We start from the raw sequence: 22,411 nt of genomic DNA on the forward strand, positions 1-22,411 counted from the left end.
TACTAGTTTGGATAAGACCAGTGTTTCTCAAATGTGAATCTGAGTGAGGTAGCAGAACATCTGAAGATAAGGAGGTAAGATAATATAATCAGGGCGGGCATGAAGGGAAGGGGACAAGTTCAAATTGCATACATGGCCTCCTCCCAGAAACAGAGATTCCCATACATGCCCATGTGTATATGTCAGCACCCCCATATCTCTCTATCTATCTCTCTCTCTCTCTCTCTCTCTCTCTCTCTCTCTCTCTCGTCTATCTCTCTCTCACACACACACATACACACACACAGAACTGCCACTGGGAATCACTACTGTAGTGTGTCGTAGTATGTATGAATCACTCTTACCAAAGCCACTCTTATCATATGTGTGTCACCTACCCCTCACATGTATGAAAGTGGATGAGAGGCTCACTAAAGTTTATTCCAACTCTAAAATACTGCTTTTACAAAGCTACATACATTAAGAGCCGAGAGTGGCAATTAAGACTTATGAACAGCCCTCAGCTACTAAGCTTTTAAAATTATTTCTACAGAGACATTTTCCTCTCTATACTATGGGAATTTTTTAATTTTAGCAATCTCTAATAACTCATTTCCACCCTTTAGTTTGTTGCTTCTGATCTGGGTAAAAGGAAACCAGATCATCAAGCTTGTTAGAACTATATATAGAATATAAAAATAAACAGGTCTGAAGTAATTGAATGGAAGGACTGTCAAAGGCTTTTCTACTTCCTCCTGAGTCACCATCTATATTTCTAGTAGTTAAAGTTGTTGTGTAATGATCACTGAATAAGGTAGCAACATATTTTGGTTTATTAAAAGACTGACTTTTTTCAAATGTTTTCAAAGGTTTCTAAAAATGGAAAACCACTTAAGAAATTTGTCTTAATCAATTCAACAAATGCTTTTTGAGCATCCACTATATCTTTTCGGGACTGGGTTAGACATACAGATTATGTGTGAACAAGGTGCCATGATCAAGGATGATTTAACCCAGGAAAGCAAGTTTAGGTTATTATTTAGAAATCCATCAATGTCACTCACCATAATGACAGATTAAATGTGAAAAAGCATTAGTTCACATTAATAGATGCTGAAAAAGCATCTGACATAGCTCTCAGCAGATTTGGAATAGAAGGTCCTCAACCTGGTAAAGGCATCTATAAAAACTCCCAGCTAGCATCAGACCTGAAGGTGAAAGACTAGGAACAAGAAAAGGATGTCTGTCCACTTTCACCTCTTCTGTTCAACAATGCAATGAAGCAAAAAGAAAAAGAAATAAAAGGCATTTCGAAAATGAACAGAGTCTGTTGATTTAAGAAAACTTAAAATACCTGTTCCTATTTGATACCAACAATAAAGTTCATGTTTTCAAGTAAAATTTAGGATTTTGCAAAATTTATATCTGCCAAGATGAACCTGAAAGCTTCTGCAATACTTAAACAAATAGTATCATCACAAGTTTCTGATAAAACTTGTGATGATACTATTACAATTTAAATTTGGTAATGAAATGTATCATTATTTGAAATAACTTAATGAACCAGTATTTTCCAAATCACCAATGCATATATTTACAAAATCATGCACAAGTAATTGATCTATTAAAAGTATGATGGATATTATTGTAAGAGAGAACAGAAAAAGTTTTTTTTTTAATATGGTTTCTAACTCTACACTGCAACTGACCTTTAAGAATCAATCCCCTGCACTAACCATTTTGTTCAGTGGTTAGAACATCAGCCCGAGGACAGAGGGTCATGGGTGTGATTCCCAGGCTAGAGCATGTGCCTTGGTTGCATGCTCCACGCCCGCTGCAGGGCGCATGTGGGAGGCAACCAATCCATGTGTCTCTCTCATCTCCCTCTTTCTCTCTCTCTCTCTCTCTCTTCTTCCCTATCTCCCCCTCTCCTTCCTCCCTTCCACTCTGTATTAAAAATCAACGGAAGCCCAACTGATGTGGCTCAGTGGTTGAGGGTGAACCCATGAACCAGGAGGTCATGATTTGATTCCCCATCAGGGCACAAGCCTGGGTTGCAGGCTCAATTGCCAGGGGGCATACAGGAGGCAGCAGATTGATGAAATTCATCATTGATGTTCCTATCTCTCTCTCCCTCTTCCTTTCTCTCTCTGAAATCAATAAAAAACATATTTTTAAAAAATAAATAAAAATAAAAGCCAATGAAAAAACATTCTCAGGTGATTAAAAATAAAAACAAGAAAAACAATCACCTGTGAAGTTTTGGTATAGTATCAAAAGAATATTAATAATTTAAAAGTTAATTTATTAATCAAGGTTTACAAAGTTGTGAGTTAAAACCTTGTTGACGAGAATATGAACCGGTACATTTTTGGAGGAATTTGCCTTTCCCTTTTCAAAGTAAGCAAAAGTATTGATACAGTGACGTTGAAGCTGCACTGCTTGTAACAGTAAAAAACAACAACAGGGAACTACCTAAACATCCACCAACCCTGGACTAATTAGGCAAAATATGTCATACCCATTTTGGAAGCACAAGTGATTTCTACTTTCTCTTTTATATTTCTTAAACTTTTCTAAATTGTTCTGAAAAACACACGCTACCTTTACAATCAGGAATAAAATGCACATTTTAAAAATTCTTTTGGGACCACAAAAAAAAAACTTGAATTAGAAGAAGATTTAGACCATATTTACTTAATCCACACATTAATTGTAACTGAGCTAGTATTTCTCAAATACTCTCCTCCCTAATATTCAAAGTTATATATATAGCCTTGCCTCTATTCTTAACTATTAACTTCATTTTGGAGTACTTAGGAATGAAGCAAAGTATACTATTCAGACTATAATGTAAGTCTAGCTTCCTCTCCCTTCCCACCATAACTCCCTAATAGAAGGAATAAATAGATCCACACTAAGGCCCACATTTACTCTGCCTCACTTGGTTTGAAAACTTCTAAGGTTGCATTTCAAAAAATTTCTACCCTAGTTCTGCCATCCAAGTTGTCAAACTTTTGTTTTTACCCAACCTTCAAGTCTCCTCTTTTCACACTATCTCTGAAGCATGACCCAAATTCATAATTATTCCCATAGAATTTCTCATAGCCAAGGGAAGGTATGCATAAGTAAGTCTGTTCTGCTTTACTTCAAGTAAGCCAGCTCACTGTTGGGAGGAGAATGTATAACATGTAACATGTCTAACATGTTCATTCAAACAAGTGATATGCATACCATACCTTTGGGTTTCTAAAATAACACCATGAAAAAGGTCAGCAAAGGGACAAAAATGAGCTATTTCAATTTTCTCCAAAATTTTCTTTCTTTAATGGTTTCAAAGTGTCTCAAAATTATGTATCTCAAAGTGTCTCAGAATTATGTATCTCTACATTATCCAAAATGACTAAGTCCCATAAATAGCATTATATTTCTGTGAGTAAATTTAAACATTGAGTCTCCAATATGAATGAAAATACCTCAGCTTTATCATGCAATGTAATTTTACCTTAAAATATGACTCAGTACAAATCATTGGTGAAAAAAAGATGACCTAGCTCTGAATGACTCCTTGAGATACATACTGTTTTGTGAGTCAATGAATATATAAACTTTATAGATAACTATTGATAATGTATTTCAACACAAATTTTATGTCACTGAAATATAAAATCAAGAGTTATATATTTTTTTTAAAATCACGAATATAAAGCAAGCTCTGTAAAGAACAAACTAGATTTCATTTCCAAAGGCAGGTCTGTGTTGTTTTCTAACAAACAGGGCTAGGGAGTATGCTAATCAAAAACAAAACAAAACAATCACAGCAATATAAATATGGTAGTCAAGACCACAAGGAAGTGTTTTTGGAAGTGGGAGAGGTAAGGGAAAAGAGGGTAACAGAGAAGAGAAAGGCTCAGAAAGAAGGCTTAGCAGGAAGAGTAATGAAGGTGTTAAGTTACTAGCTGTCTCTTGATCAAAGTATTTGGCTACTGAATTGCATGGATGCAATCCAACTCATGGGCAAGAGCAAGCTTTTGTATTTGTTCTTATATCTAGTGAAATTTCAACTATAAACTTTTACTCCACCCAATTCCTATTATTCTAAAATTATTTTTTGAAACTACTATAAAAAGCCACCCATTGTGAATTCATCAAAGTTCTGATAATTTCCAACATCAGTATTTTTCAGGGATGCTTATTAGCATCTCCACTTTTCAAGACAAGCGTATTTTATTTTTCCCAAGCAAAGCTCAACAATGGGCACGAATACAAAAATCACATATTATTTGAAAATGCAATCTTACACATACTCTACCCAAATTAATTTTACTAAACATTTCATTTTATATTTCAGCATTCCATTTAAGTGTCAAATAACATTAATTTATGTCACAAAACAACATAAGGAGGTCTAATACTCTTAAAGAGTACTTAGTACTGTGAGCTAGGCATTGAAATACTTCAGTTCGTTATAAGTAGGTGAGAGTTAAGCATATCATTAAAAGAAATAATATCAGGGTGTTTCTTTCCATTTTCAGGTTCAGTAGTATTCATGTTGGAGAAAGAACAACAAAAAAATTAATATTCTTGTTAGAAAATTTAAAATTTACAGATCTAGTTAAGAAAACTTAAAATCTGATTACAAATACTAAGTATAGAATTATCACATAGGCTATGTTCTTTTCCAAAGCAGTTTTACTTTAAGGCATTCTTAACCTTTAGCATAAATGCTTATACTCCTAGCTCAGCAGTTCTCAACATATGGTCTGGAAATACTTGGGGACAGATGTAGATGGTCCATGAGACCGTTTCAGGAGGTCACTGACATCAAATTACTTTTATAATAACACTAAGATGTTATTTACCTTTTAAGTAGTCAGTTTTCCAGAAGCTATATGACATAATTTGACAATGGACTGAATGAATGAAGAAGATATGAGAACTTGGCTGTTTTCTATTAAGCCAGATATTAAAGAGATGTCCAAAATATGTAAAACAAGGCCACTTTTCTCACTTTTTCTTACTTGGAATATATAGTCAGTTGTGATTTTAAAATATTGTTATTTTTCAATGAATTAATGTGGCAATATTTTTATATTTCTATTTTAATTTTTCAAATGGTAACTATCAACAGCTATAACTCATAAAAGAAAAAGTTCTCTGAGATCCTCAAAAAGTTTTAGGGGTATAAAAGGACACTGAGACCCAAAAATTTTAAGCTCTGATATGAACAAACAGGTGCCATGAGTTCCAGACTTGGTAAAAGTTACTCCATTAATGTAGGAATCCCTTTCCACGTCCCAATACCACAGCACCCACAATTAGTAGTAAAACTCTACCACTTAACCTCAAATAAAAGGAATAAAGCCACCCCAACTGTAAAAAAGAAGCAATAGTTCTTGTGGTAATTCTATTTATACATTAGAAATTATTCTAAATTTTAAAGAACATTAAAAAATAACATCACAAGTATTCTTTATTATATTAAATATTCAATGAATATCATGATAATATGATATATTATTCATTATTCAGTTATTATCATCTTTGGGCCTAAATAATTAAGAAAAAAATGAATTGTATCATTTTTACCCCAAGCTTTAAGATTATAAACTTTTTCTTCTAACAATGTGCTACTTTATATTTAAGTCTAAAATAAAACATGAAATATAAAATCAACATGTTGTTTTACATGGCTTTTTGCTTTCTTTCTTTTTAATATTAAATAGGAAATAACAAAAATGATGCTGTATTTTAGAAAATTAAATCTTTTATCTCCATTTAGTCATATCCTATTCAAAAAGTATGGTTTCTTTTTTAAGATTCTTATGTGATTAATTAATCTCTAAAAATACTATAATTACCCTATAATATACAACAATCCTAATACCTATACCATACAAACCAAACATATTTCAAGAATTCATAGCATTCCTAAATGTGCACATTCTCCATAAACTATAACGAAAGAACTTTGTACACTTCCATCTTCTAGTACCAATGCACACCTATATTCACATATCTATCCTATCTAATAAAAAGAGTAATATGCAAATTGACCATCACTCCAACACCCAAGATGGATGCCCCCATGTGGTCAAAGATGACTGCACCCATGCAGACACAAGATGGCCGCCACATGAAGGCCAGCAGGGGAGGGCAGTTGGGAGGGATCAGGCCTGCAGGGGAGGGCAATCAGGCCAGCAGGGGAGGGCAGTTGGGAGGGACCAGGCCTGCAAGGGAGGGCAGTTGAGGGCTATCAAGCCTGCAGGGAAGGGCAGTTGGGGGAGACCCAGGCCTGCAGGGGAGAGCAGTTGGGGGGGAACAGGCCTGCAGGGGAGAGCAGTTGGGGGGACCAGGCCTGCAGTGGAGGGCAGTTAGGGGTGACCAGGTCTGCAGGGGAGGGCAGTTAGGGGTGACCAGGCCTGCAGGGGAGGGCAGTTAGGGGTGAACAGGCCTGCAGTGGAGGGCAGTTAGGGGGGACCAGGTCTGCAGGGGAGGGCAGTTAGGGGTGACCAGGCCTGCAGGGGAGGGCAGTTAGGGGCAATAAGGCTGCCAGGGGAGCAGTTAGGCATCAATCAGGCTGGCAGGGGAGTGGTTAGGGGGTGATCAGGCTGGCAAGCAGAAGCGGTTGGGGCAATCAGGAAGGCAGGCAGGCGAGCAATTGGGAGCCAGCAGTCCTGGATTGTGAGAGGGATGTCCGACTGCCCGTTTAGGCCCGATCCCAGTAGGATCGGGCCTAAACGGGCAGTCGGACATCCCTTGAGGGGTCCCAGATTGGAGAGGGTGCAGGCTGGGCTGAGGGACACACCCCCATGCACGAATTTCGTGCACCAGGCCTCTAGTATATATACATATATAATCTAATAATAGACAAATATGCAAATTGACCATACCTCCGACACACCCATAAGCCACACCACAAGCCACGCCCACCATCCAATCAGAGCGAGTATGCAAATTAACCCAAACCAAGATGGCTACAGCCACAGAGAGCAAGGTTTCCTAGGTAACAGAGGAAGCCAAGCTTTCTGCCAGCCGTTGCAGGCCTAAGCCTCCACTCAAGCTACAAAGTTTCAATTATAGAAGGTAAACAAATTCAAACAAATGGCCGCAGAATGGAGCTTGAGAGAGCAGGCCAGGGTTGTCGCCGGCAACAGGGGAAGCAAAGCTTTCCACACACCCTGGCCAGGCCCACCCACTTAAGGCAACAAAGTTTCAATTATAACCCCAACACAAATGGCTTCAGGCCTCGGAGGGAGCCCCAGGCTTGGCTCTGCTCCAGGCTACAAAGTTTCAATTGTAGAAGGAAAATAAATTCCAGATACCAGGGCCTCCGCTTGTGTTGCCAGGGGGCGTGGCCAGCCTGCAAACCACCACAGGCCCCTCGCTCAGGCCGCCCCACGCCCCAAGGGAACCCCACCCTGATCAGGGACACCCTTCAGGGCAAACCAGCTGGCCGCCACCCCTGTACCAGGCCTCTATCCTATCTAATAAAAGAGTAATATACAGATTGATCATCACTGCAACACACAATATAGCTGCCCCCATGTGGTCAATGATCATGCCCCCATGTGGACACAAGATGGCCACCACAAGATGGCCAGCAGGAGAGGGCAGTTGGGAGGCACCTGGCCTGCAAGGGAGGGCAGTTGAGAGGGACCAGGCCTGCAGGGGAGGGCAGTTGGAAGTGATCAACCCTGCAGGAGAGGGCAGTTAGGGGTAACCAGGCCGGCAGAAGAGGGAAGTTGGGGGCAAACAGGCTGGCAGCAGAGAGGTTAGGGGGTGATCAGGCTGACAGGCAGAAGCGGTTAGGGGCAATCAGGAAGGCAGGCAGGCAAGCAGTTGGGAGCCAGCAGTACTGCATTGTGAGAGGGATGTCCGACTGCCCTTGAGGGGTCCCAGATTGGAGAGGGTACAGGCTGGGCTGAGGGACAACCCCCCTCCGTGCACGAATTTCGTGCACCGGGCCTCTAGTATATATATACATACACACACACACACACACACACACATGCATACATACATACATACATATAAAGAGGTAATACGCAAATTAGGCCAGGATGCCATAACGGGTCATGACCGGACAGGAGGAGGTTGCGCGCGCAGGTGAGGACCGGAGCGGAGACGGAGACAGAGACGGGGGGCCAACCTGAGCCAGCATGGCGGCTTGGGTGGCCCCAGAGCAGACACAGGCAGGGGGCTCAGGGGACAATGCGAGTCAGGCGCGGGTCCCAGCCCCCCATGGGGTGCCTCCTCGCACAGCAGGAGGCGGGGTGCCTCCTCGCGCGATTTCAATCACGCGCTGGGCCTCTAGTCCTATATAATAAAAGAGTAATATGCAAATAGACTGAACAACCAATTGGTAGAACAACCCAACAACCAAAGTGTAATATGCTAATGATATGCTATGGCTGCTCAATTGCTCGCTATGACATGCACTGACCACCAGGGAGCAGAAAGTCAACAGGTCGACCAGTTGCTATGACGTGCACTGACCACCAGGAGGCAGATGCTCCGACCAGTAGGTTAGCTTGCTGCTGGGGGCTGGCCCATCGGGACTGAACGAGATGGGCCGGACATGCCCTAGAGCCCTCCTGCGGTTCCTCCACGGCCTGATCGTGCACCGGTGAGGTCCCTCAGCCTGACCTGTACCCTCTCGCAATCTGGGACCCCTCAGAGGATGTTGGAGAGCCGGTTTCAGCCTGATCCCGCAGGCCACTCCCCTTGGGAGGGCGCCAGACACAGGGCTCATGGCTGGTGAGCGCTGCTGCAGCAGCATGAGCCTCTCCCGATTGGGGACTGATTAGGCGCGAGCCCGCTGCAGGCACAGTGGGGCCAGGATAAGCAGGAGCGGCAGGTAGGAGCTGCAGGCAGTGTTGGACTGCGGGTTTCTGCCCGATCCCTGCAGGCCACGCAGAGGGACCCCACCTGTGCACGAATTCATGCACCAGGCCTCTAGTAAATTAGTAAAAGTTTAGCAATGCATAACTTACAGAAATTCTCATACAGAAGAGTCCTCTATAAAGAATTAGAATTATTATATATACTTCAGATGTCTTCTAAAAGCCATTAATCTAAGATAGAAAAGAGAACTCTGAGAATCTGCTACATAAACTGTTTATTATCTAGGCTGAGATTAAGTCTTCACTAACCACCTACTCACATAGTATTCTTCATTATTTTTGTTGATACCAAAATACTGTAGGTAATATTCTAATTAGTTTATTCACTTAACCTTCCAGGTTTTTATAATATTTTCTCTCAGTTTTCTCAAACAGATACTTCTATATAAAAATAACAGAATTTCTTAAATTTAAGACATGATCAGAGAAAAATCTAATCTGGCAATTCAGTGGAAGGAATTTTAGATATTACTGTATGTGTACACTCATGTTTAAAAGGCTAATACTATTACACACAATGTTTATCAACAGTGAATAGTATGATAAAATTTCCATCCATTATGGAATTACCAACACTCATTTAGCTAGCAGACAGAGCTAAATAATATTGAAAAAATGTGAAAATGTATCTATAAACCAGAGCAAAACACACAGGAAACACATAAATCCTGACTTTTAACAAGGCACAAACTGAGAAGGCAGAGGAGTCAGTATAAAGAAGATAAACTCTTTTAACAGCTCTTAGAAGGCAATACTATTCAGAAGTATAATTTTAGAAACAGCCACTGCTGCTATTATCAAATTGCATATTGTTTAGAACATCATAGCTCAGGAAACATAAAGAAATCAAGCCACTTGTTTGAGAAACAATGATATAAAAAATGAATGGTTTCAAACCGTATGTTTAATGTCATTTCTATAGTTAGCGATTTGCCATGAACAGTAATTTATGACAGAAAAGATTATTTTACCTACTTTGATAAGTAATAATTTATGACAGAAAAAAAGTTATTTTACTTTCTGTGATAAAGATAACAGCTTGATAAAGAAATTTCATGAAATAATTTAATTGCAAAGTTCCCCCAGTATCAGCTATTTAAAATCATCTGATGTCAAAGAAATCATTTAACATAAAAAATCATTACTCAGAATCACAGGTTCTCAAAAAAAAATTCCCTATAAATTTCAAAATATGTTCCAAGCATTTTCATAAAGTATCAACAATTCAACTAAACTTTTTCAAAGTATATAAAAAATAAATTAAACCTAATCATTAAAACCAATCCTACTCTGAAAAGTAATTTATTTTTAGATGACTGAGTTGTATAATTCAGTTCATTAAATAAGCATTTGCATATCTCCTTGCTTTATCATTTCCATTAATTTAAAAAATATTACTGATTTTTCCTTCTATTTCTAGATCTCTAAAATGAGAAATTAAATTTACCTAATCACTAGATAATAAAAATAAAATTAATTTAAAAATTTTGAAATCATATGACTGTTTCTTTGTCAGAAATAAAAAACTCAAAATTTAATAATAATTTTGTAAAATATTAAAATATCAAACTTTAAACATACAATCACAGAACTTAAAAAGGAAATTTTAGAGATTCTGTATCACAACTTTATATCTAATAAAACTGTCTATTATTCTCATTTAAGAATTTATCACTTCAATCATTTACCAAGGACCTACTTTATTGATCATTCTCAGTTTCAAGAATAAAAAGATGAATATTTCACTGCCCTCAAAGAGTTCAAATTTTAGTGGTAGAAATAGACATAAGCAAATAATAATATACTATGATATGGTAAAAGAAAAAAAAAAGATACATTCACAAAAATTTCAGGTCCAAGAAAAAGTGTTTTGGGAGAGAACAAACAGATGTTAAGAAAATGCACTGCAAAAGAGGTTACATTTAGCTGGGCCTGAAAAAAGAAGGAATTCATTGAAAAAGAAAGAAGACATTCCAGAAAAAAGAATACAGACATGAAAATAATAAGGTCTATTCAAGGAATAGTAAGTTTAGGGTGACTAAAAAGTGAGTCAGTAGAAAGAGAAATTTGGACTTCATGCTAAATAATAACCCTCTAGGAGGAATAGAAGGTAAGAAGGAGGTGAGATGCACAACAGGAGACCCAATTCAAAGAAAACTGACAAGGAGACTGGGAGAAGAGACAGAACTGACAGAATTTTCTGATTATCCCAAGAGACCAAAATCAAAGGTGACTGACATTTTCAGCTTTAATGTGTGTGCCACCAATGGAACAAGAAAATCCAGAGAAGAAAACAGTTCTTTTGGGAAGAGAGAAAAAAAATCATTAGAAAAGTAAGTAGAAAAGAAGGTAAGGAGCATAATTCTAGGTATATTAGAATTCTGATTCCAGTAGGGATATACACGTATAACTAGATTTTAAGAATGGAGACAGGAGATAAAGAATTGGAAGCTATCTTTATATAGATCAGGGGTGGGGAACATATGGCCAGAGGGCTGTATAACACCCACAAAATCATTTGGTCTGCCAAGGCAACTGCAGGTGGGTCTCGAAATTCAATAAATCTAGGGTCTTTTTTCATAGCAACATAATTTGTTTCAAGTGGATTATATTAAGTGAATGATGTTATAAATATCCAAATGGACCTTGAGAGGAAAAAGGTTTCCCAACCCTGATATAGATAGTAATTTCATCCTTTCCTCCCTCCCTCCTGGTACAAACTATCCAGGATCATAAAGACGAAAGCCACGTACTAAAAATAGGAGCAGGAAGGTAGAGAGTGCCTGATTCCTTACTTCTGAGTAGCTATCTCAACCGTACATTGTCCACTTCAGAACGCCTTGTTTATTTTTCCTCACATAACATCCCCTCACTTATTTAAGCTACTGTTGCGTGATTTTTGTTACTGACAGTCAAATTCATCCTATCCAATGCAGTAGTCAGTATAGTTCTGCCGTATCATTCTCTCATCATTCTCTGTATTTCCCCTAGGAGATCTCATCCATTCCCTTGGCTTGAAAACCACCTATGTGCTGATGACTCCCAAATCTAGATCTTCAGTTTACTCAATAAATGTTGGGTGGATGTGACAAGACTAGTCAATACATTAAATTTTTGCTATCATAGAAAGTGATAGTGGTATAAAACAATATTCCAATCCCATAGAAAGCTAAGTAATACAAAGGGCCAGAACCTCATAATCACACTGCAATAAAGTTGAACAATTCTACTGTATGTATATAACAGTTTTAGTGAACAAAGTAAGAAAGATATTGTCAGGGAAGTTAAAGAAAAAGAAGAGACATGTGGACTTTATAAGAGGATCAAAAATCCCACACAGGCAGAACTAGATAAATTGTATATTTTTCAAAAATATCTCATTAAATAATTGAAAATAAATCTCTTTAATTTATGTTTCATTGTGGTAAAATATACATTATATAAAATTATCATTTTAACCATTTTTAATTCTACAGTTCAGTGACATTAGGTATATTCATACTGTTGTGTAATCACCACCATTACCCATCCCATCCTTTATAATAAAAGCCTAATATGCAAATTGTCCCCTCAGGCAGTCGTTCAACCAGGAGTGTGACCGCTCGCTATGATGTGCACTGACCACCAGGGGGTGGTGCGGAACATGGCGGGTGTCAGCGACACGCTGCAACCTCTCGCTGGCTACCTGGGGGCGGGGGAGATGAGGATGGAGGTGCGGTGAGAATGCAGGGTGTCCACCAAGCTCGCTCTCACTCCCCCTACTATCCTCCCCCAGGTCTTGCACGCCAAGGAAGCCTCGTGCGCTCAGATGCCGGGCGCCCGTGAGGAGCCTGAACTGTACCCATGCGGCGTCTTCTGGGTGAGCTGGGCCGCAGCTGCCGAGACCGCAGGGGCTGGTCGGGCTCCCCATGGGTTCGTGCAGGAGCTGGTCTGCGAGACCGGCAGGGAGAGTGCACGCTACCTGCCCGGCTTTCGTGTGGCACCCCAGGGTGGCCCAGAGGCCCACGCTGCACCCCGGCCCACGGCATCCGGCCATGCTCATCACATCTTCACGTGGGGACTCGGGTGCTGTGACTCAGACGGAGGGGGGCGCTTGGGGGCCCGGGGACTCAGGTGCAGCAGCCCAGGGCCCAGAGGTCTGCTGGGACCTGCCCTACCACACCAGAGGCTCACACTTTGATCACTAGCCAGGCCTAGAAACCACACCCATAAATTTCATGCACCGGGCCTCTAATCTATATATATAAAAAACCCTAATATGCAAATAGACCGAAGAGGGAACAACCAAACAACTGATCACTATGACATGCGCTGACCACCAGGGGCGTGTGTGGAACATGGTGGGCGTTGGCAGCAGGCGGCAGAACACGGAACATGGCAAGCATCGGCCATGGAGGAATGGTGGAGCAGGTGAGCAGGGGCACCAGACCAAGGCAGTGCGCAGGTAGCTGTCATCAGGGCAAGCCTCTGTTGGTTATTGAAAATTCCTTGCTCCCACGCGCTGCAGTCCCGCAGGGTGCTCGCACCTGCTGCCAGCGCCGGCCCCACTCACACCCGCTGCTGGCGCCCAGCACTGGCTCCGATCGCTCGTCGCCATCAGCAGGTGCGAACGGCAGCTGCAAGCCCCGATCGCCCCGAGGGCTTCTCCACCTCCCCCTGCTCCTGAGGGGTGATTGGGGCTGGCAGCCGCCTCTCACATGTGCTGCTGGCAATAGCCTCGCTCGCACCCGCTGCCGGCACTGGAGCCGCCACTTGAAGCCCTCTGCTGGCACCCAGCGCCAGTCCCGATCTCTCGGTGCCATCAGTGGGTGCGAGCGGCAGCTGCCGGACCCAATCGCCCCCGAGGGCTTCTCCACCTCCCCCCTGCTCCTGACAGGCAATCAAGGCAGCAGCCGCCACTCGACCCACTGCTGGCGCCAGCCCCAATCGCTCTGCACCATCAGAAGGTGCGAGCAGGGCCGGTGCCGTCAGTGCATGGGAGAGGCGGCTGTGGGAGCAGCAGCTGTGGGAGCAGGGCTGCCAGCAGCCAAGGGACTGGGGACTGTGGCGGGAGGGGCCGGGTGAGGGTGCAGAGGATGGGCTGAGACCCGCCCCTGTGCCCACCGCAGCCTCACGGCCCACAGTTCCTTTCAAGGTGCACGAATCTGTGCACTGGGCCCCTAGTCCTATATAATAAAACGCTAATATGCAAATAAACCAAACAGTAGAACAACTGAACAACCAGGCTCTATGACGTGCACTGACCATCAGGGGGCATGTGTGGAACATCGCGGGCGCTGGACACAGCGGGATGGTGGAGCAGGTGAGCGGGGGCACCAGACCAAGGCGGGGCGCCGGTCGCTGTCATCAGGGTGACCCTCTGGTGGTTACTTAAAATTCTTTGCTTCCATGCGCTGCGGTCCTGCCCGGTGCTCACACCTGCTGCTGGTGCCGGCCCTGCTTGCACCCGCAGCTGGTGCCAGAGCCACCACTCGCACCCGCTGCCGGTGCCTGGTGCTGGTCCAGATCACTCAGCACCATCAGCTGGAGCCAATGGTAGCTGCTGGCCCTGATTGCCCTTGAGAGCTTTTCCACCTTCCCCTGCTCCTGAGGGGTGATCGGGGCAGCAGCCGCCGCTCCTACCCGCTGACAGTGGCGCCAGCCTCAATCGCTCCGCGCCTGCCGTCAGTGGGTGCAAGTGGGGTCGGCACCAGTGGGAGTTGGGCTGCCGGAAGACAGGGGACCAGGGCCAGGGAGGGAGGGACAGGGCAGGGGCATGGAGGATGGTCCAAGGCCCACCCCTGTGCCTTCCGCAGCCTCGCAGCCCACAGTTCCTTTCAAGGTGCACGAATTCATGCACTGGGCCTCTAGTCTATATATAAAAGCCTAATATGCAAAGTGTCCCCTCAACCGACCGGGAGTTCGATCAATCGCTATGATGTATGCTGACCACCAGGGGGCAGCGCGGAATGAAGGAAAGCCCTGGCCGGCAGCTGGCAGCCGGCAGCCGGCAGCCGGCAGCTGCTATGGACCCCACCCGTGCAAGAAATTTGTGCACTGGGCCTCTAGTTAAACAATATTTCCCATTCACCTCTCCCCTTAACCCATGGCAAACACCGTCCTGCTTTCTATCACTATAAATCTATTTTGGGTTCCTGAAATAAGTGGAATCACAGAGTATTTGTCCTTTTGCGATTAGCTTATTTCATTTAGCATAATGTCCTCAAGGTTCACATATATCATATATTATGTGTAAAAATGTCCTTCCTTTTTAAGGCTGAATAATATTAAATTGTATATGTACTACATTTTGTTTATTCATTCAGCCATCAATAGACACTGGTTGGTTTTGACCTTTTGGCTACTGCAAATAATGCAGCTATGAATAGATGTACAAATACCTGCTTGTACATGTGTGTATGACCAGAAGTGAAACTGCTGGATTAAATAATAATTCCATGTTTAAATTTTTGAGGAACAGTCACACTGCTTTTCAGAGCAGCTGTGCCATTTTATATTCCCACCAGCAATGCACAAAAATCCCAATTTTTGCACATTCACACCAACACCTATTAACTGGTTTCTGGTTTGTTTTTTGTTTGATAATAGAGATTTTCATTACTGTGAAGTGGTATGTTTTTGTGGTTTTTATTTACATTTCCCTATTGATTAGTGATAATGAGCACCTTTTCCTGTGCTTATGGACCATTTGTATATCTTCCTTGGAAAAATGTCTATGCAAGTTCCTTTGCCCATTTTTTAATTGAATGTTTGTATTTTTGCTGTTAAATTTTAGGAATTCTTTATATATTCTGGATATTGATTCAATTGCTATTTAAATTGATACCTAAAATACAATAAGTAAATTATAAGTTAAATTGTCTTAGTGGCCCATTTATGACTAAAAGCAGTCTGAAAATATAATCCTTTCAAATATCAATTCCAAAATCAAATTATTTTAAAGTCAGCAGTCTTTCCTCAAAGTTCACATGGATACTAAAAAATGTTTCAAAAATTAATTATGGAGCCCTGACTGGTTTGGCTCAGTGGATAGAGCGTCGGCCTGCGGACTGAGGGGTCCCAGGTTCGATTCCAGTCAAGGGCTCGGTTGTGGGCACATCCCCAGTGGGGGGTATGCAGGAGGCAGCTGATTGATGTTTCTCTCTCATCGATGTTCCTAACTCTCTCTCCCTCTCCCTTCCTCTCTGTAAAAAATCAATAAAATATATATTTTTTAATTAATTATTGATAACAATACTAACAAGTAACCAAAATTCACATGATTCATATGAAATATTTGACAATATTTACATTTGTCAGTGTTTCAGAGTCATCACAATGCACACTTCTGGGCAATACCATTCATATCCAATCTACATAAATGCTATCCCATGGAGCACAGGGGAGCACCCTTGTACATATAGAGTACCCTGTAAGTGGTGGTCCCTGGAGTTGTGCAGTACTGAAGCCTTATGGCATTCAAGCAGTAAAAGATGTATTTTTAATAATTTTTAAAGTTAAAAATGGCAAAGAAAATGATAATAAAAGTGAGTGCACTTTTGGAATTCAATTCAATGACTCCATAAATTCTAAATTGACTTATTCATTCTTATCCAATTAAAGTATTCATTGCAATTTTTCTACAGTAGTTTTACTACTTAAGTAGATAGAACTATTGTCATTATCTCCCAGCATCCAATCTTGCTTCTTCTGGTAACACCTCAGTTTCTCATTGGGCAACTACCTCTCCCCATTCACAGTGCCTGAGTTTCAGATAGTTCTTGGGATAAGCACAGGATCTAAATCTGGCAATCAAATTCAGAGTGATTAAATCAAGAAAAGGCATGGGGCACAAAATAAGATAGTAAGATTCAGTTCCAGAACTTTTGCTGGTTTTTTTAGGAAAGAGGTGTTTTTATAATTGCTAAGCTATTGGTAACCACCTCTGTCATCTCTCATAAGAAGGGCTAATCAAAGAATGAAGCTTACACACACATACACACAGCAGAGCACAGAGACAAACTTAAGGCGCCCTGTGACACAGCATTTGAAGTCCTGCATACAATGTCTTATACATAGGTACTCCAAATTATTCATGCATGAGCCAATAAACTTTTTTTTTTCACTTAGCTTTTTAGGGCTTTCTGTCACATGCTAGTCCTAATATTCATGGCTTCACATACAATTAGTTTTATCCCCCTACACTTTATATTGTTGTTGTCAGCAATAATTTTTTTAATATATTTTATTGATTTTTTACAGAGAGGAAGGGAGAGGGAGAGAGAGTTAGAAACATGGATGAGAGAGAAACATCGATCAGCTGCCTCCTGCACGCCCCCTACTGGGGATGTGCCCGCAACCAGGGAACATGCCCTTGACCGGAATCGAACCTAGGACCCTTCAGTCCGCAGGCCGACACTCTATCCACTGAGCCAAACAGCTTAGAGCTGTCAGTGATAATTTTAATAACTCCTGGATGCCTATCAGCATTATAAGCTTATAATAATAATAATAACAGTAACATTAATACACAAAATGTCCATTTATTGGCCCCACACTGACCACTCATTTGGAAAATATGCTCTTAGAAAAAAATTGGTAATGTATTAAGACCGTGGTCGGCAAACTGCGGCTCGCGAGCCACATGCGGCTCTTTGGCCCCTTGAGTGTGGCTCTTCCACAAAATACCATGGCCTGGGCGAGTCTATTTTGAAGAAGTGGCATTAGAAGAAGTTTAAGTTTAAAAAATTTGACTCTTAAAAGAAATTTCAATCGTTGTACTGTTGATATTTGGCTCTGTTGACTAATGAGTTTGCCGACCACTGTATTAAGACATGAACAGCTGTACCAACTAGAATGTAAACATGCACTTACAAAGACATGAAAAAAATTCCATTTTATCAAATCTCAGGAAACAAAATATCCCTACCTAATAAGAACCTGTACATATAAAGTCATTATAGTTAGTGAAGAGAAAATGTAGTGCTGTGAGAAGTTTAACATAAAAGAAATACAACATACAATAGAAAATTTTCTCATTAGTTTTTTCCAACAGCACATCCATTATCACTTAGATTTAGAGTTTATATAAAATATACCTTTATTAATTTCCTACCGCACTGTAATTACCACACACTTGTAGCTCAAAAAAATAATAAAACCCACAACAATTTATTTTCTACAATTCTAGAGGCCATAAATCTGAAATCAGTTTCACTAGGTTGAATCAAGGTATAGGCAGAGTCACACTCCCTCTGGAGGTTCTAATAGATAATCTACATGAAGCTACTAGTGGTTGCCAGCATTCCTTGGCTTAGGGCTATCTCACTCCTATGACTGCCTCTGTATCACTTTGCCTTCTCCTCTTCTGTAAATGTAAAATGTCCCTCTGCCTCTCTTTTACAAGGACATTTGTGATTACATTTAGGGGCTACTCGATAATCCAGAATAACCTCCTTATCTCAAAATCATTAACTTAATAATATCTGCAGAGTCTTTGCTCTAGGTATCATTTATAAGTTCTAGGGATTATGATATAAATATCTTTTATGGGCTACTTTTCAGCATACCAACAATGTCATAAGTCATTTCAATAACTACATATTACTAAAGTGTAGTAATATAGAAGCTATATTCATCTTATATTCTCAAATTAAATTTTTTCACAATGATCTCTACTCATATTAGTACCAACATAAAAAGCTCCAAAAATGTCCTATCCTATATAATAAAAGCCCAATATGCAAATCAACCAAACAGCAGAACGACCAGTGGAACAACCGGTCGCTATGACGCATACTGACCACCAGAGGGCAGACACTCAACGCAGGAGCTGCTCCCATCCCGCAGGCCCCAGGCCAGCCAAGGCAGGTGCCAGCGGGCCTCCCACCCCCTGATCACCCCACCGGTCGCCCCACAGATTGGCCCTGATCACTGGCCAAGCCTAGGGACCCTACCAGTGCATGAATTTCATGCATCGGGCCTCTAGTTTAAAATAAGGAAGTGAAAATTAAGACTACAGCAAGAAAATGTCCGGTAAGTAATGGCTTAAGAAGTGATTCACTTTAACTCAATTTAAATACTATTCTTTGAAACCAAAGAGTTATCATGACAATCCATTTTATTACAAATTTTAAAATATAAAATTTTACCTCCAGATCCTAACTGCTTATAGAATCTATATTCCAAATGTAGCTGTGGTGCTCTGGATTTCATGGGTTCCTAATTAAAAAACAAAACAAAAAAATAAAAAAACAAGTTATTAAAAGATCATTAGGCCCCAATTCCAAATGTTACAAATCTTGGTGTCAACTCTTAGATAATTTATATTTTATTAGGCATCTTTCTCTCTCTAACGTTAGATCAACTGTACATGTATTTCAATGTAAAATAAATTAATGTCAAAAACGTACATAAGATTACATGGCTATTAGATCAATCATTAGGGAAATTTATGTTTGACTCTTTGACCCTGAAGGAAAGTATACACCAAACATTCATGACTGGGGGAATGGTGACCCTTACTCTATTTCTCTTGTTTCTAGGAATTCATCTTGAACTGTGTACTTCTTATGTAAAAGTTCTAGGTTAAAGTGAAATCATAGAAAAGTAGGAAAGAAGAAATAAGAAGATAAATTTTTTACAGTAACAACAATATATTTTTTTAATTTTTTACTTGGGATAAAGCTTAAACAAAACACACAGTTCATAAGCATTAGGTCCATGAGCTTTGTTAACTGCATACACCAGAAACTATAACCTCAAAAAATCTTTAAAACATTTTATTATCCTTCCCTCAGAGTAATCACTTTTTGACTTCTATCACCTTTGAGTTAGTTTTGTCTGTTATTGTATTAATATTAAAGATATTACACGGTATATGTTTTACATGTGTTTAGTAAACTAAATACCAAACTATGATGTGGTATTTGCAGATTTTTGATACTTCCTACAACTTTTGTGATATTATACTATGTTAGTACAGTTTTGGTAATATTATATTTAAAATCTTTTTTTCTTGAAATATTAATGTTTATTGCATGTAACATTAAAATTTTTTCTTGAAGTATTTTTTTAAAAAGAGATTAAAAAAAATTTCTGTCCTGTCAATATATTTTTTAATTTGAAGCGAACATGTCTCCATACTATACTTCAACCTCAGAATACCAGACACAGCTACAAAAACATTCCCAGTTCCTCAAAAAACACTGCATAACCAAAATTATTATATGTCACACTCTGATCACTATGCTTAAAAAGGTAAACAGGGGAAGAATGTAAAAGAAAAAAATAAGAAAAATAATTAAGGCGATAGTAACATAGCATGAAGATGAACTAAAAAGATGACACATGTGTGTATATGTAAGAAGGACAAAAGATGACATAATAAATGTTTACTAATGCATCAATGGTGTCAAGAGGGTAAAAAGGTTCCAAATCTGAAATAACAGGACCTAACGGATACCACTTGTGACTAAAACAGACAAGGAAACATCAACCTAGTGCAGTGGCTCCTGTTTTAACACAGTGGTTTATTTCCCTTAATATCATTCACAAGCTCCCTTGAGTGGACCTGCTCACTACAGGCTGCTGCATCAATAACACAGCATATGGGTGTTACTACACTTCTATTCTTGTGCGCCACCCCCATTCCCAACACCATACAATATCTACACCCTAGACCACTGAAATAGAACATGGAAAAGAAAGAATCCCAAAGAAACAAAAGTTGGCAATGCCCGTTCAAACACTGTTCAGTCCCTGCATCCTGAATCTCCCCATTGTGATTCATACACACTAACTCCTCCTGTACAGATTTCATGATCAGGAGGGAAGCTTGTCATTTTAACTTGGCTTTCTATGCAGATCAGCCTATAGAAAGAAAACATTACTTATACTGATTTGGGCATTCTGAACCTGTAACAGTAAAATACTTCATTATAAAATTAGAAATTAACTCTTCTTAAATATTTCTGAGCTTGATTGATTGCATGAATTTATTAAATCTACCTCTGATTAACAGTGACGATGGTAAAGAGATGACCTAACCAGGTTTTCCGGCATAAAGCCAAGGAGCAGACCTTAAAACCAAGGTGAACCCCTCCAGGTAAATGCCAGTCCAAACCCACAAGCCAGTCAGCCAGTCTTAGAGACACCACAACCCTACCGTACATCTTACTTCCCAGTGAAAATAAACATTTGTTGCAGTGAAACTTGGCCTATACTCACAAACATACTTTAAGTACAGTTTTCTAGCTCATCCCAAAAGATTTTCTATTTTCCCCCACTTACCTCTTCTCTAATCATCTTACATTACCTTAATACAGTGGTTATATTGGCAAGCACTAGATTGAGAATGGCAGGCAGACTGGAAAAACCCAGGCATGGAAACCTGGCTGGCAAACCAGATAGAAAAGCTGTGCCAAAGAAAGTTATGTCTTATAAAAACTCCCAGATCCCAACTCTTCCAAAAACAGAGATGCCTTACAGCTGTCATACTGGGCACATTTAGGAATTCAGAATAGTTCCATGGGAGTTTGCTTTCCTTGCTGTTCTCCACCCACATCAAGAATTTCTGAATCCCCAAAAGTCAGGCAATAGCCAGCTTTACCATATATAAAATATCAGTTGAAGAAGAGACTTTGAAAGCTACCTGGAAATACTTTCAAAGATTATAATCCTAAATATTAAGGAAACTTTTGTTCAAATACTTAAATCAGAAAGAGAAATCTTGCTTTCTAATTTTGATCTAATTAAAATGTCAATATGCCAGCTTCCTTAAGTGAAAAATAGTGCCGAAATTCAAAAATTCAATTCTATGATGCTACCTACCTAAGTAAAGGGATTGAGTTTCTATGGAACAGAAAGATAGAGACATCCTATACATTGCCATATACTTAAACACTCAAGTTATAAATATGAAAATAAAAAAGTAACTAAAATATAAGTTAATCATTAAAGAAATAGGAATTAAGGAAAAATAAGACACATGAACTTACCAGTTTAATTGCCACATATTCATTTGTATATAAATTTTTCCCTTAAAAAAGAAGGAAAAAAATGTCAAATTCTACCAGTAATTAATTCTTAAAAGATATATTATGTAAAACTGTACTCTGGGTGGGGGGAAAAAAGCACAAATATATTTAGAGGAAGCACAGGTTTCTTCCAACTACTTAGGAAAAACCTCAATGATGAGGAAATACTACAACTCAATGACATATTTACTATTTCACTTGAATTCAGAGTAGAAAGTGATACTAATAAGTACTTCAGCCCACTTACAAAGATGAAAAGAATCTTATTTTGTTGTAATGTTGTACACAACTCATAATGTAATCAATAGTCAAATGCATGCTAAACTATATTGCAAAACCAGAACTCTTATATAAAAACAGGAATACAAAATTCCTCTCCTAATCACCACCGCATTTTAAATCCATTATTATCTAATGTAATCTTATTGGAGTTCATATGTAATCCAAGTAAATACAATAAATACCTGGAAAAAATCTGTAACATATTAAAAATAGAATACAAAAAAGTAT

The 22,411-nt window shown here is 39.9% G+C and overlaps 1 protein-coding gene across 5 annotated transcripts in view; it reads right to left on the reverse strand.

The window, feature by feature from the left end:
• Nucleotides 1-22,411, reverse strand: part of CSNK1G3 (casein kinase 1 gamma 3) — an 85,138-nt gene that overhangs the window by 45,982 nt on the left and 16,745 nt on the right. For all 5 annotated transcript variants that reach the window (XM_054714958.1, XM_054714957.1, XM_054714954.1 and 2 more), the window contains exons 2-3: nucleotides 21,863-21,903; nucleotides 19,016-19,085 (exon numbers count right to left, since the gene is read on the reverse strand). In XM_054714958.1, coding sequence (XP_054570933.1) covers nucleotides 19,016-19,085; nucleotides 21,863-21,903 — 111 coding nt within the window. The remainder of the gene's footprint in view (nucleotides 1-19,015; nucleotides 19,086-21,862; nucleotides 21,904-22,411) is intronic.

Source organism: Eptesicus fuscus, chromosome 4, assembly GCF_027574615.1.
Source record: "Eptesicus fuscus isolate TK198812 chromosome 4, DD_ASM_mEF_20220401, whole genome shotgun sequence".
Classification (NCBI taxonomy): Eukaryota; Metazoa; Chordata; class Mammalia; order Chiroptera; family Vespertilionidae; genus Eptesicus; species Eptesicus fuscus.